This window comes from Cricetulus griseus, chromosome 4 (genome assembly GCF_003668045.3).
Source record: "Cricetulus griseus strain 17A/GY chromosome 4, alternate assembly CriGri-PICRH-1.0, whole genome shotgun sequence".
Classification (NCBI taxonomy): domain Eukaryota; kingdom Metazoa; phylum Chordata; class Mammalia; order Rodentia; family Cricetidae; genus Cricetulus; species Cricetulus griseus.
The window spans coordinates 91,198,556-91,212,494 of record NC_048597.1 but is presented as its reverse complement, the minus strand read 5'-3'; the positions used below and the strand labels follow the sequence as shown (position 1 = coordinate 91,212,494).

The following is a 13,939-nucleotide window of genomic DNA, read 5'->3' as shown; positions in this document are numbered from 1 at the left end:
GACAGTTCCCAGTGGGAAGAACGGAAGCTATGAAGGCTAAGGGCCAGTGAGGAAAATGCCTCTCCTAGTTCTCAGGGAACAGAGAAAACCCAGTCCCTAGCAGTTCCTCTAGCTGCTTGTTGTCTTGTCTCCTAACTGGTGACAATGAGAGAGGCTAACACTTTAATGACCCTGCAGCTCCCACCTGGGAGTATTCCAGAACACTACTCTCTGAGACCTCCATCTTAGTAAGCGATGAACAAAGCAAATGGGAAAGAGAATGGGGAGGGGGAGAGAATCAAAGAGAATATAACAGGTGCACCCCGCCTGGGCTTAAACAAGGCAAGGGCCTTCTAGAACACTCTCTGAGTACAGAAAACAGGGGGGTTCTCTAGCAGGAAATCGGCTTGAGCCAGCGTTTGCTGTTGGCTGAGGACTGACACTGGTGTGGCAATGTGGCACACAGCTTCTTTAAAATAATTATTTTGAGGTTCTTTTTTCATCACCTTCCCCAGCCCCTTGCAATGAACCCTTTCCGTTCCGAGTGCCACTAAGCAGGTACCAACCTAGACAAAAACATAAGTCTGCTCAGCCACAGAGGCCCTCATGGTGGGTAGGGCAGGGGCTCCCATGGGCTCAAGTCAGGGCGGCCACAAATGTCCCAAATCGGTTGGAGATGTCAGAGTGCAGAGACCGCCAGGTGGGTACGGAAGCTCGGGCCTTGGGGTCACCATCTGTGCAGTGGACAGTCAGGCACTGCAGGTGGCTTCCAGGCTGGGTGGCTGAGGCCTTGTTGGTGGGGAGGTCATGGGCTGTGGAGAAAAAAAGACACAGGTTAGTGGCTGGTGGGAAACCCCGCAGAGTGATGGTGGAGGGGTGATGGGAGGGTGGGAGACCCTGCTGGGTGGTGGCAGAGGGGTGATGGGAGGTAGCATCTGGCCCTCTTTATGGCTGGAGATGGTCTCAGAGGCTTGGCTGTGAAGACTACATAAGAAAAGCCCACCACACCACACCCGCAACACCTCTAGGTCTGCTGTTCTCCAAGAAGCAGGAGATAAGAAGAATGGCATCAGTGTGTGCCCGTTTCTGGTGGGCAAAGACTACCAGACACCAGGAGGGCTGAAAGCATATCCAGGGGTGCCCAGGACTTCACATATACCCTAAAAGAGTCGGGGAGACTGACTAGTCCCCTGGACAGACACCTGCTGTGGGCCTACTCTACACTCAGAACTTCCTTAAATAGACAAACTGCATAGCACACCCTAGAGCTATGTAAACTGAGGTCCAGAGAAGGGGCTGCCTCAGGGGACATGGAGGAGAATTCTATTGGCAGGATGGAGAAGGAGCCAGTAGGGACCAGCATGACACCACTCATGACAGGCAAAGGTCAGAGTGCTCTATGGTCACATCCCAATAACTTTCTCCTATCCAGAGTCATCTTCTGCCCTTCTTAGGGCATAAGGAATGGGCTCAGAAGAGGTGGCTTGGGGGTGGGCTGGCAAGGGAGGAGCCTATGACACCTACTACATCCTTCACCCTCCCAGCCCTGCACCTTAAAGACAGACATCTGTAGCCCAGACAGGCACAGAAACCTGCCTGGAGACATATAGTTCTAACTGAGACCCCCACAAAAGAACAACAAAGGAACCCAAGTCCCGTCCTCTGAAAATGGAATGACCCAGGCACACAGGACCTCCTATGCATTAGTTACCCGGGCTATTACTATGGTAACGTGTTTGTGTAAATTGTAAAGTGCCATGAAGTGCTCAAGTAGACAGACTTGAGCTCCTAGACCATGTCAACCATCTCTGTGGGAAGGCCAGTGTGTGGGTGGTATATGCTTCCTCCACACCTTCACTGGAAGCCACCTCAACTCCCAACTCACACAGTTGATTACACAGAACCAGAGCTACCACACCTTGCAGTCGTCTCTGTGTCAGGAATGCCCAAAGAAAAGGCATTGAACAACGACTAACATGTTAGCAGGAGTTGGGACAAAGTATATGTGCCCTCCTCCTCTGCTTGAGGTAGTGAGGGGACAAATCAGTTTTCAAAGCACACTTCGGAGCAAACCTGGGCTCCGCCCTACTATGTTTGAATGACAACTTCCCGATTCTCCTCTTTCAGAGGGTCAGGTACCCTACCTGAGGCTAGACCACCAGGAAGGCTCAGCGGAAATTGAGGTTTGAATATGGGCGAATGGTGAATTCGGTAGACAAGCAGAAAGATGAAATTGGGGTGGGGGCCCAGCTAAGACTAAGGAGGCACACCCCGATACTGGCCTCCATGACCCTCATCTTTACAGCAGAAGCTGCCCACCCACCCTCCCCACCCAGTACCGAGGATTAAGAAGTGTCTTCCACTAGAGCCTGGCCCTAACAGGGTGCTAAGCCCCACCCCCTGGGCAAGGCACACCTCTATGACTTAGGGCTCCACTCCAGGGCTTCAGGACCTGCAGGGTGGGGAGAGCAACCTGCCTTGGCTTCTGCCCTCACCCATCCCATCAACAAGCACTTATTTGGGATTACTATATTCTGGCGTGGTGGCCCATGGATCCTCCTGAGTGACACCAGGCAGCATCACTCTGTGACCAATCAGGGCAACTCAGGAATTGCAATCGCACTGTTGAGTGGCACAGCTCTTCTGCTGTCTCTCTCAGGGTCGTGTGATGGCCTGGTATACAGAGGCCCCCAGTAGGGCTGCTAGGCATGACCCTAGAAAGGTCAGAAGGAGAGACACCCAGAAACCTGTGAAGACCCTCATTTCTTAAATCTTGGTTAGGTGGTCTCCCTCCTACGCACCACATGGAGTCTGCACTTGTCTTGTAAAGGAAACTAAGATTTCAAGCTCAGGTCAGTTTTGTTTTTACCGGTGGACCCATCCCCAGTGCACCTCAGGAGGGCAGAGACAGAGGACTGGGTTTCCTGAGCACATGCAAGCCCCAGCTTGTGGCAATGCAGTCCTCGCTCTGTGTGAGCCCACACATGCCTCGCTCCCAGCAGAATCCCTGCTTCCTGCCCAGTGTTATATTTACATGATAATGCAATATCCAGGGTGCAATATCCCATGAGGGGCAGGCCATCCTCTCAAGAGAGTCATGCAGCCATGCTTGCATCCTTACATGCAGAGAGAGATAGGGGCATGTCTCAAAGCAGAGATGAGCCAGGTGGGGCCCAGGGCAGAAGAGACCCAGGTCCAGGTCTGACTGCAGGCCCCAGGAAGGAAACATGACAGAGATATTTCTTAAGCATGTACGACTATCGACCTCAGGTAAATCCATTCCCTGGTCACCCTCTGCTTCTGGTTAGTCATTCTCTGCTTCCATTCCTAGGCCGACACTTCCTTAAGCTATTGCTATACCTGGGGTGGAGTCCAGTATTGTCTAATTCCATCCCCCTGCCCCACAAGCCAACAATACACTGCCCCTCCTCCATTATGGCAGAAGTACCTGTGACCCAGAAAGGGTGAATGAGGGGCTAGCCTGATACCACATATCACAGGTACAGGATTCCCCAGTCTCAGCAGGACCTCACGAGGCCATCAACCCAGCCTAGTATCCACACTCCGTCCTTTTAGGGGAGAATGTTTTTCTTCAGCTCTTGGCTATGCAAGCATGTTTGTATTCATCCCATCTGTAGTCATTGCAATATAGGGAACCCATCATGCCCTAGGATGGTGGCCCCTCAGGCTGTCAACTCACTGATGACAAATCTATCCTGCAGAAGCTGTTCAAGTCCCAGCCTGTCCCAGCAAAGAAGACGCCGAGTCCCCAAGCCTCAGGTGGTGAGCATACCTAGGCCTCCATGTCAGCAATGCAGAGATAACACCGTCCCCTCACCAAGCCCCTGGGGCTGAAGAACACCTGGGATCTCTGGGTACCCAGCACTGACAGATACCACAGGTTGGCTCTCTCTTCCTAGCCTGGAGTTCCTGATAGGTGAGGGAACCCCCACACCTAGGCTGCTGGCCTGTCTGTAGTACTTGTTCCTCCATTGTTATTGGAGGTGACATCCTGGCTGAGCCAGGCTCACAACAGCTAAGGGACTGTGGAGCAGAAGAGAAGGCCTCATGCATATTGGTGAGGGTTGGTGCCCAGAGGGGAGGGGCCATCATCTAAAAACATACCCTGCATGGACCTCACTGACAGTGGCACCCCAGAAGTGAGGGCCCATAGCTGACTGGCCAAGAATGGTCAGGAGAATTTGAACTTTACCTTGCAAGAAGACAGATTCTTGCAAGGTCCTTCCTCTCAAGACTAACCCGTGATGACCAGACCCTGCACCGGGTTATCGTTGCTGATGGCTTCGCCTCATGGCATTGAGGTCAGTACCAGTCTGACACACTCACTGCAGCCACAAAGGCCCACGTGGGCTTCTGTCTGCCAGGCTTCAGGCCACAGCAGGACAGCGAGACAGCCACAGAAGTGAAGGAGGAAGTCGTGCAGTGAGGCAAGGAGGTGAATGCCAATGTCTCTTTGCTTCTCCTGTGAGTCCAACAGCAATGGCAGACAGCACTTGTACACTGGGGTAACTGTGCGTGTCTCACCCCTCCAGCTTTCAGACCCTGGAGTCTAGGAGATGGGGAACAGCCATGCAAAGGGACCAGGGAAACCAGGAATGTGAAGGGACTGACTTGCCTTGAGTGGCTACTGGAGCTGCTGGCTGCTGGCTGCCTGTTTTCTTCCCTCCTCCCTTCCTCCCTCCTCTTCCCCTCCTCCCTCCTCCTCCCTTCTTCCTTCTTCCCTCCTCCCCCTTCTCTCATTCTCCCCTTTGCTTCCTGGGATTTCTCCTCTATCCTTCCATTCCTCTTCTAGGTCAACATAGAAATCCTGGCTGCACCCTGTTCTGCACTGAAATCCCAGCCAGGATCCAACATGGGGGCCATGCTCAGGCACTAGCAACCTTTGCTGGGCAGCCATGCTCCTGCCTCAGTGGCTCTCCAGACCCATTCTACCTTGAGTCCTGGGATAGGGGTTCTGGCCTGGCCTTCTGTTTTCTGCCCACCAGAGGGATGGCCAAGGCAGGGGACATGGGTGGGGTCCAGCTGGTGCCCAGATTGAGGATAGGCACAGAGGGGTGGTGGGCAGGTCCACAAGATACCCAAGCCTCCAAAAGGCCCAGGGCCTGCACTGCTACTCAGTAGCTCAGGATTTGGGGGACCAGACCTAGAACAGCAGTGCTTTCATCTCTGTTGGGGCTCCCTACGGCCAGCGTGAGGTAGAATGGGTATTTTTAACTCATGGCTTATGTAAGAGGGAGTGTGGGCCTGAACAACAGCTAATGCCGCCCCCCACATTCACCTCGCCCGATTCCCACAAAGGGAATTCTGAATTTCCTTTATTTGAGCCCAGGAGGAGTAAAGGGAGAGGTGCTGTCTTCTGTGACTTCTGCCCTTGGATAGGGCAGAGCTGCTGGGTCTCAGGGCTGGACCACTTCATTTTCTTGAGACTGGCCACACCAGCCAGTTTTCTCTCTCTGCATCTACTATCCACAGGCCTAAACAGACCTCCCTCCTGCTTAAACCTTTTGTAGCTCTCCAGTCCCCAGGACTGAGCCCTGACTTTACACAACCTCCTGGTCACACTTGCCCCTCAGCCTCTGGCACCATCTGTCTCTCTCCTGCTGTGTACAGTCCCTACACAAAGCTCTGTCCTCACCACATCTATACTCTATCTGTAGCACCCTCCCTCTGCACCCCTGCTGACTTCCACCTTCCTGCCCAGCTGTCAAACCCATAGGGGGTCCCCAACCCAAGGTACATGACCTCCAGTCCTGCTGGCAGGCACAAAGAGAGGCAGTTGTGTGTCCAAGCCCCTCCCCACAAGCTGCCAAGGATCAAACACCTGGAGACATGGGGCTCAGGTGGACAAGTTCCCAAGAGTAGAGCCAGTCACTTGCCTGAGCTGGATGATGGCACCAACACCAACATCTTGGGTCTGCCAAAGGGCAGGAGCTTACAAAGGGCTATATGGTTCAAAGCTTTAGTCCTGTGGAAAGGCCATTTAAGGTGTGTGTGTGTGTGTGTGTGTGTGTGTGTGTGTGTGTGTGTGTGTGTGTGTGTGTAGAGGCCAGAACCCATAAAGGTATCTTCCTTGGCTATTCTTAGTTTTGAGACAGAAGCTCACTGTTTGGCTGTCCTGACTGACCGCCAAGCCCCAAGGCCCCTCCTGTCTTTGCCTCCCAAGTGCTGTGGTTGGGTGCTGAGGACAAACTCAGGTCACCAAGCCTACATACCAAGCACTCTACCAACTGAGCTGTCTCCTCACCCCACGGCTCCCTTTACCACAGTGCTGAGTCTTGTCTCCATGAGCGTGCTGCTTCAGGACATGGTGGGATGCGCCTGTCACCTGACACTCAGGCTGAGGCACAAGGACACCAATTCCCATCCTTGGGCAAAGAACCAAAATTGAAGTTTAGCTGTAAAAAAGAGCTTAAGGGCAAAGAGGACCACCTCTGCAGCTCTAGGAGACAGGCCCACAGCTTAGCTATCTGGCTTCAGGGGCAAGAGCCGAAACCTCAGCAAGATGTGTATGGCAGAAGGTCTGGAAACCGCCCCCCCCCCCAGTAGAGCCAGCCAAGAGCCCTATAGCCCAGCCTCCCCTGACTCTGAAGTAGAACAGCTTGGCATGGGCCTGGGCCCAGACTCTGAGTCTGAATCTTAGTTCTGCAACCTGGGGCAGGGCACCTTGCTGTGCCTCAGTTTCCCAATCTGTAAAAGTGATAAGAGTGTGGGATGGAGTTTCTTGGAGACACGGGCCCTCTTGCTCCTAGCACACAGTGAATACCTATTAGATATCTGTTCAATGTCTTCATGACACCCTGCTCATTGTGTGGCCTTACACAAATCACTCCCCATCACGGGGGCTGTTCAGTCCTCTCTGATGACTGTGGCAGGTGAATATCCATCCTTTCTCTTTATGGGAGGGAGAGTGCTACATAGCCCCTCTGTATAGCCTAGGCTGAGCAAACCTTACAGCCTTGCCTCAGCATCCTGAGTCATGGCACACACCCCATGCTAGCTTTTGTTAGTGCTCACTGTCAACTTGACAGGATCTGGAACCACTCCAGGACACCCATGGGGGGATTATCTGGATTGGGTAAACTGAGGAAGAAAAACTCGGGCAGCACCATCCCATGGGCTGAGGTCCTGGACCGAACAAAAAGGAGAAAGTGAGCTGAGCGCCACCTTCATCTCTCTCCTTCCTGACTGTGGTGTGGTGTGACCAGCTGCCTCACACTCCTGCCATCATGCCTTCCCCACCATGACAGACAGACAGACTGCATCCTTCAACCATGAGCCACAATACAGCCTTCCTTCCACCAGCGTTTCTCAACACAGCAACAGGACAAGCAACTAGAGCCCTGACTGACCCACAGTCCTTTAATTCCTTGGGAGTGCATCCATATTACAGGCAGAGATTGGGGAAGAACTGAGACCCCTGAAGCTAGGGCCAGAGTTCTCCATCTAAAGATTCAGAGACGGTAGCCTGCTGGTGACACCACATGGAATCTCATAGGGACCAAGGCAGGCAGCACCTGACCTCAGCTACCTAACCACCCCACACACACATTCCAGCCTCAGCCCCCCCTCCAGTGTCCAGCCCCAGTGTCATGTGACAACAGAGAAAGTCAGCCGAGCCTCTGTACTGCCAGCCACAGGCTGCAACAGTGACAAGAGTCACAGGCTCTGCTGACCTTGGGCTACCTCAACAGCCAGGGCACAAGGGCCCAATCAACAGCCCATTTCACAGCACTGGAAACTGAGTCCAGGGAGACTAAAACTCACAGCATTACAGCCACAGAGCTGATGATCAGTAGAGCCGGCCACACCCACACCATCTGGTAGGGAGTCATTTGCAGAGATAAAAAGGTCCCTGTCTGGGTGGCAAGGGACTGTGGCCCCAGTCCCTCCCTCACAGCCCTCCCTTCTGTATTTCTGTCACCCTCCTCAGACCAGTACCCTCCTTGTTCTCTAGAAAGGATGTCCAGGCTCACAAGTGAGTTAGGAATTACCCAAGGTAGACAAACACAAAGCCCCTTGGAAGCTGTCTCACAAACACTGCCTGGTGCAGGCTACACCCTTTGTCACAGGTCCTGAGAGAGGGTCCCGCACACCCTTCAGCCCCAGCACAGGGCCAGGCTGGATAAAAGCCTCACGAGAGTCAGGAGTCCATGAGCCCAGCTTTCAGGGCTCTGAAGAGTGATGACAGCCATTGTGGGGAAGCTGAGCAACCAGTTCACACTGCCTTGGGACAATGGCAGCTGTCAGTCAGATGAGCCCGCTGAGGGCAGAAAAGGGCAAAGTTGGGAGGAGAGGGTGCTGGGATAGGGGACAAGGGGACAAGGGGACAGAAGGACCACTGTCCACAGGCTGGACATCATCTCCCCAAGCTGAAGCAGCTCTTCTGGGAGATTCTGTCCTAAAATGTGTCCAGTTGTCTCCTTGGCCGACACGACATCTAGGGACCTAGCTCCTCCAGCCAAAAGTTACCAACTCAGGGCATCAGTTCCTCATCCAAGATTCAGGACAGAGAATGCATGGTTCCCAAAGGCCAGCCTCGTGTGCACCAGATGACCGCCATCTCCTGTCACCATACTGTGGAGTCCTGACTCCAGGGGAGATGACTGTACCATGGGTTGTTCTGCCTTTTACTGCAATGACTGGAGACTGAGTGCTGGGTGACCCTCAGACATGATGCTGCCTCTCTCTGAACTCTAAGGGTCTCACACTCTGCCTGGATGTGGTAACTTCAACCATAAGTATGTGTGGAGAGTGGGTGTGGGTGATTTTGTGTGCATGTGCTTGTGTGTGTGTGTGTGTGTGTGTGTGTGTGTGTGTGTGTGTGTATAGTGTATGTAGAGGTATGTGTGGTGGGTATAGGGGAGTGGTAGTGTGCTGGGTGTGTGTGTAGTGGAGGGGGTACCTGCAGGTATCTAGTCCTGGGAGCATACATATGGAGACCAGAGGAGGATGCTGGGGTCCTGTTCCATGACTGCCTTATTCCCTCAAGACCTCAAGTCAGGGTCTCTTGCTGGAGCTAAGCTGGCTAGCAGTGGGGCCCATCCACTCTGCATGGTGCTGGAGTTGCAGTCTTGTGTATACATGCCTAGCTCTCTACCTGGTGCTGAAACATGAACTTGGGCCTTACATCGAGTTGCTGTACTCACTAAGTGGCTCCTTGGTCCAACAATATTCCATCTATCAGGACAGATAAACGTACCCCCCCCTTTATTGGGTTTTATGAGACAGGGTTTCTCTGTATTGTTTTGGAGGCTGTCCTGGAACTCCCTCTGTAGACCAGGCTGGCCTCGAACTCACAGAGATCCTCCTGCCTCTGCCTCCCAAGTGCTGGGATTAAAGGCATGCGCCACCAACGCCCAGCACATGCCCATTTCTTTAGCAATCCAGCCTCGTGGCTTCAATTGTAAGTATAGATTTCAGAAAATACATTTTCAGAGGGTTGATGTTCCAGGGTTAAGATCCTTGAGGATGCCTGTCCCTCTGTGTGGGGTACTCCTTCAGGGGGACAGTGGGGATGGCAACTGCCTGCCACCCATATAAGTTCCCATAGCTCAGATGTTTCCCCAAAAAGGGGGTCCATGTGGATAGTCATTCACAAGCTATGCAGACGGAGGTCTGGGTAACCAATGTGTAAGTGCCAGACTGTGGGGCTAAGGCAGACACAAATCAGCTGCCTGAATCTCTACATCCTACTCTGAGAAGCAGGATTAGTTATTCCTGCCTGGCAATGAGGGGGCATTAGGTCTTGGCTGTGCCTGTCCAAGACTCAGGGCTCTAGGAGGACACAGGGATGGGAGGAGGTGTGGGGGCAGATTTAAGAATGAACACAGAATTTTGCAGGTGAGGAAGAAGAGGGACATCTGAAGCCCCTTGGGCCTCTTTGAGGAAAAAAAAAAAAAACTTCACACAGCCTTGGACATCCAGAACTGGAACTGATTTATACTCTGGGGGGTGGAGCTGAGGAGCCCAAGCTGCAAGTCTCAATGGGTTCAGTCATGGGGTATCTAGGAAGGAGCTTAGTCCTTCTGAAAGCAATAGGGAGCCAAGGATGACTCAGAGTAAGGGCAGCATGTTGGGAATATGTCAAGGTGGGTAAGAGTTCAAATCTTCCTTACCCCAGGCTTGGCACAGGACTCCTGACTTGCAAAAACACACATTCCCTGGTGTCCTTCAACCCTGAGCAAGCTAGAGACTGAAGCCACTGTCATACCACATGAATGACACTCTGGAAAACCCTTGCCTAACTAGACCAAATGGGAAGCCTGGGCGGCTTCCGAGTCACACCGGCACCTGATCCCCAGACCCAGGTCAGCGCTCCCAGCAGCCACACCACACCTCCCTGTGCCTCTGCCCACCTTCCATGCCACAGACACAATCATCGTGGCTTCCACCTCACGCCAGCAAGTCCTCATTGAAGTCACAGGAAGGGAGACCGAGGCCCAGCAAAGGAAGGGCTAAGATGTGCAGAATGTTGCACAAACAGGGTGAGGTGGGCCACTGCTGCTGAACCTCACTTTCCCTGTGTGCACAGTGAGATCAGAGACACAGGGGCAGGGTAGCTAGGAGACTCACTCATGCAGATATTAGCCATAACAGGCAGCACTTGTGGCTAACAGCGCCCCAGTCTACTCCTCGTTACTCACTGAGAACCCCGTCTCATCTCCTGACCCAATCACCAAGGCATTTGTTTACCCCAGGCTGGCTGATTTCTGCTCACACCTGCAAGTCAAGTTTTACTAGCATGTGGCCTTGTTTATGGCCTTATTTTCCTGTCGTTGTAGCAGAGTCTGGGCTTCCCAGAGAAACGATAGTTAGCTAAAAATCTGGCCACCCCATGACCCAGGCAAAATGAACCACTGCATTGTACAACCCACAAATGCCAAATATTAACTGCCACCTCTGCAGAGAAAGTTTGCCAACCTTCAAACCTGAGGCTCAAGTCTATACGCGGAGGAAGTTTCCAACTATCTAGTGGGCTCTTAATGCGTGCTCTAGACACATGAGGATGTTATTCCATGACACTTAGGAGATCTGAAATACCCTTATTGGTCACTGTGGCCCGCCTTTCTTCTGGCTGTGGACACCTTCCAAGCCCCAACAGAAACCCTAACAGAAAAAAAAAAAAAAATCAATGAACTGGAGTTGCTCTAAAAATGCTTTTAAATTAAAAGAAAAGATGAAGAAGGAAAGAAATCACTCCAGGAGTTTCCACAGAAGAGAAATGGGTTCTCTGAGACAGAGCAAGGCTGCCACATCAGGCCAGAGAAGCATCCTGGAAGTCCAGCCCCAAACTAACAAGAACAGTAATGGCCAGATAGTCCGGGGGGTCAACCAGCAGAACGCTGCCCAGACCAGCTGCAAATCTCTCAAGGCTGATCTCCCTTTGAGGTGGGATCTCACACAGCCCAGGCTAACCTTGAACTCCTTGAGCTTGACCCCCTAATATGCACCCCCCCCCAGGGCTGGGGTAATAGCTGTGTATGACCAGGTCTGTTTCTGTTTTATTAAGGATCGAACCCAGGGTTTCGTGCATGCTAGGCTGGCATTCCGCCGCCTGAGCCACATCCCCAGCCCCAGCCGATCCTCCTGACAGCCTGTGAGAAACAAAGGCACGTGAATGAAAGTGGACAGGCTAGATTTGGACGCAGGTCTGTGTGAATCCAGAGCCCGTCGTGTTAAACAGCCCCTGGACTTAGAAAGAGCCATCATTTATGCCCATCACAGCAGTGGGGACAGACATCTTAGCATACTTGATTTCAGAGCTCAGAGCTCTCATCCCCGGCTCCTACCTCCCAAGGCTTCTGTGATAGCCAGTCTCTACTGGAAAGAGGAGTGCCCGGTCTGATGTCCCTCTCACCAGGCTCTCCTCTCCCTTTATAGGAAACCAGGTGCCAGCTCTGCCAGAGTCTGGTGGTGTGACCTCAAGGATACTGCTTGCCATCTCTTAGCTGCTATCCCTTTTGTAAGAGGAAGGTGACAGAACTGTGACTCCATGACCTGCAGAAGCCCCCAGTGGGTGTTTCCCACCCCCAACCGCCCTGTGGACTTCTGGGAAATGTTCCTTAATCTCTCCCTTGGGGGTGGGAGAAGGCTTGAAGGATTGAGCCCTGGTGACTGGCTTAGCTCTGAGTTCCTCCGGGGCCTGCAACACCCAAATGAGGTTTCTGGCATAACCTGGGAAGGTAGGGTGTGGTAGAGCAGCAGAGGCCTCCGAGGGAAGAGGCAGGTACGGGGTGGGGGCCATGACTGAGTCAGTCTGTCCTCATCTTCTGTCAGATCCCCCCCCACTGGACAAGACACATTTTGTAACACCCACACTCCACCTCGGGAGGAATTTTCTCTATTTGGTTTATGTCTCTAGGACACACACACGGGATTAAAGCCCAGAGCTTTTCCTCTGAGGGCAGAGGTCACAAGTTACTTGCCCCTGTGACCTTCCAAAGAAGACAGAAAAAGATCCCAGAAGGCCAGGCTGATAGGTGCTGTACAGCAGGGAAGCCAGGGCCAGGCCATTTAAGTCACGGCAGAAGAGTGACTAAGATCTATCAAAGACTGTGAAGCATGGCCTTCACAGTCCACTGTCACCAAGGAGTGGCAGCATTATCCCAGCCTTCATTCACCTTGCTGGGACACTGCTGTCCCCTCTCTCTCTCTCCACCTGGCTTGTCCTCCTGCATGCCCCTGCCTTAGCAAGACTGTCACGCCCATTGTCACACCTAGTGTCATCTGTATTGAACAGGGGTACCCTGATTTCTCATACTTTCCTGTACAACCCAACAGTGTGACTTCTATACACTGAGGGCCTTGTCTTCTGCTCCCTGGGCAGGCTTTCGTGTTGCACACAGTAGGTCTTATAATTTGCCAGTTCCTGAGGAAGCCTTGCCACTACTCCGGGCTTTGGAACCTACAAAAAATTGCTGCTGGTGGCTGAAGACAGGACTTTCTGAGGGGCTACTATGTTTCCCCAGGCTCACAGACAGGGGACACCCTGTTTCAGAGCCTGGATCCTAGAATGCTCCCTGTGGGCTTTGGATACAGAGAGGAAGAAGATAGTCTAGACCTCAGCATGGACTGACAGGTGCCCTGGGAAGACCCTGTGCCCACCCTGCCTGGCTGTGGCATAGGAACCTGAGATGATGTTCTCTGCGTGACATTTAAGTTGACTTCAGGCAGGGGAATTAGTTCTCTGGCTCTGCAGCCATCTCTGGACAAGAGGAGTAGAACTGGGGGTATGGGAGGGCATTGATTCTGAAGGAGGGAGAGAGGAGAAAGTGAAAATAAGAATATGAGAGAGAGAGAGAGAGAGAGAGAGAGAGAGAGAGAGAGAGAGAGCACAGCTGAGTAGAGGGCATCCATTGGGCTGGCTTTTCCAGGATGAGTACACCTTCCCCATTCCTGAGCATCATGTACACACAGCTGCAGAGTGAGAACTCCATTCTTTTCACAGTCTCCAGACTCCTATTCAGAGAGGTGGGATACCTTACTTAACACCACACATCACCACCAGACACCAGCCTGAGACCTGGCCAAGTCCTTCCCAGCACCTCTTCCAGCACCATCCCACACCAGAGGCAGAGGCAGGTGAGTAAAAGGGAAGCTGGAAGAGAGTGATGGGTTTCCCACTGTCCTAACTTCCAGGCACCCTACCTTCCCTCACAGCTACCCACTGTACACCTGAAACCACCAGGCTGTTTCCTGGAGCCCTGGGAAATGAGAGCCTACACATACAGTCTAACCTAAGTCCCAGAAGAGAACAGCAGGCCCCAAGCAGGCAACCACCCACCCAGGAGCGCATGCAGAGGAGCTGGCTGTTGGGGCAGAGTCAAAGCCAAGACTGTCTATCTCTGTTGCCAAGCAACAGACCTTAGGACCCACCTGAGTTCTTGGAGTAACACTAGCAAATGATATTGGGATCAAGAACCCCTAGAGGCCAGAATTG

The 13,939-nt window shown here is 52.8% G+C and overlaps 1 protein-coding gene across 1 annotated transcript in view; it reads right to left on the bottom strand.

The window, feature by feature from the left end:
• Window positions 1-615: 615 nt before the first annotated feature.
• The window catches only part of Mn1 (MN1 proto-oncogene, transcriptional regulator), a 38,029-nt gene continuing 24,705 nt past the window's right edge, over window positions 616-13,939 (bottom strand). Inside the window, exon 2 of the mRNA XM_027415921.2 lies at window positions 616-791. Coding sequence (XP_027271722.1) covers window positions 616-791 — 176 coding nt within the window. The remainder of the gene's footprint in view (window positions 792-13,939) is intronic.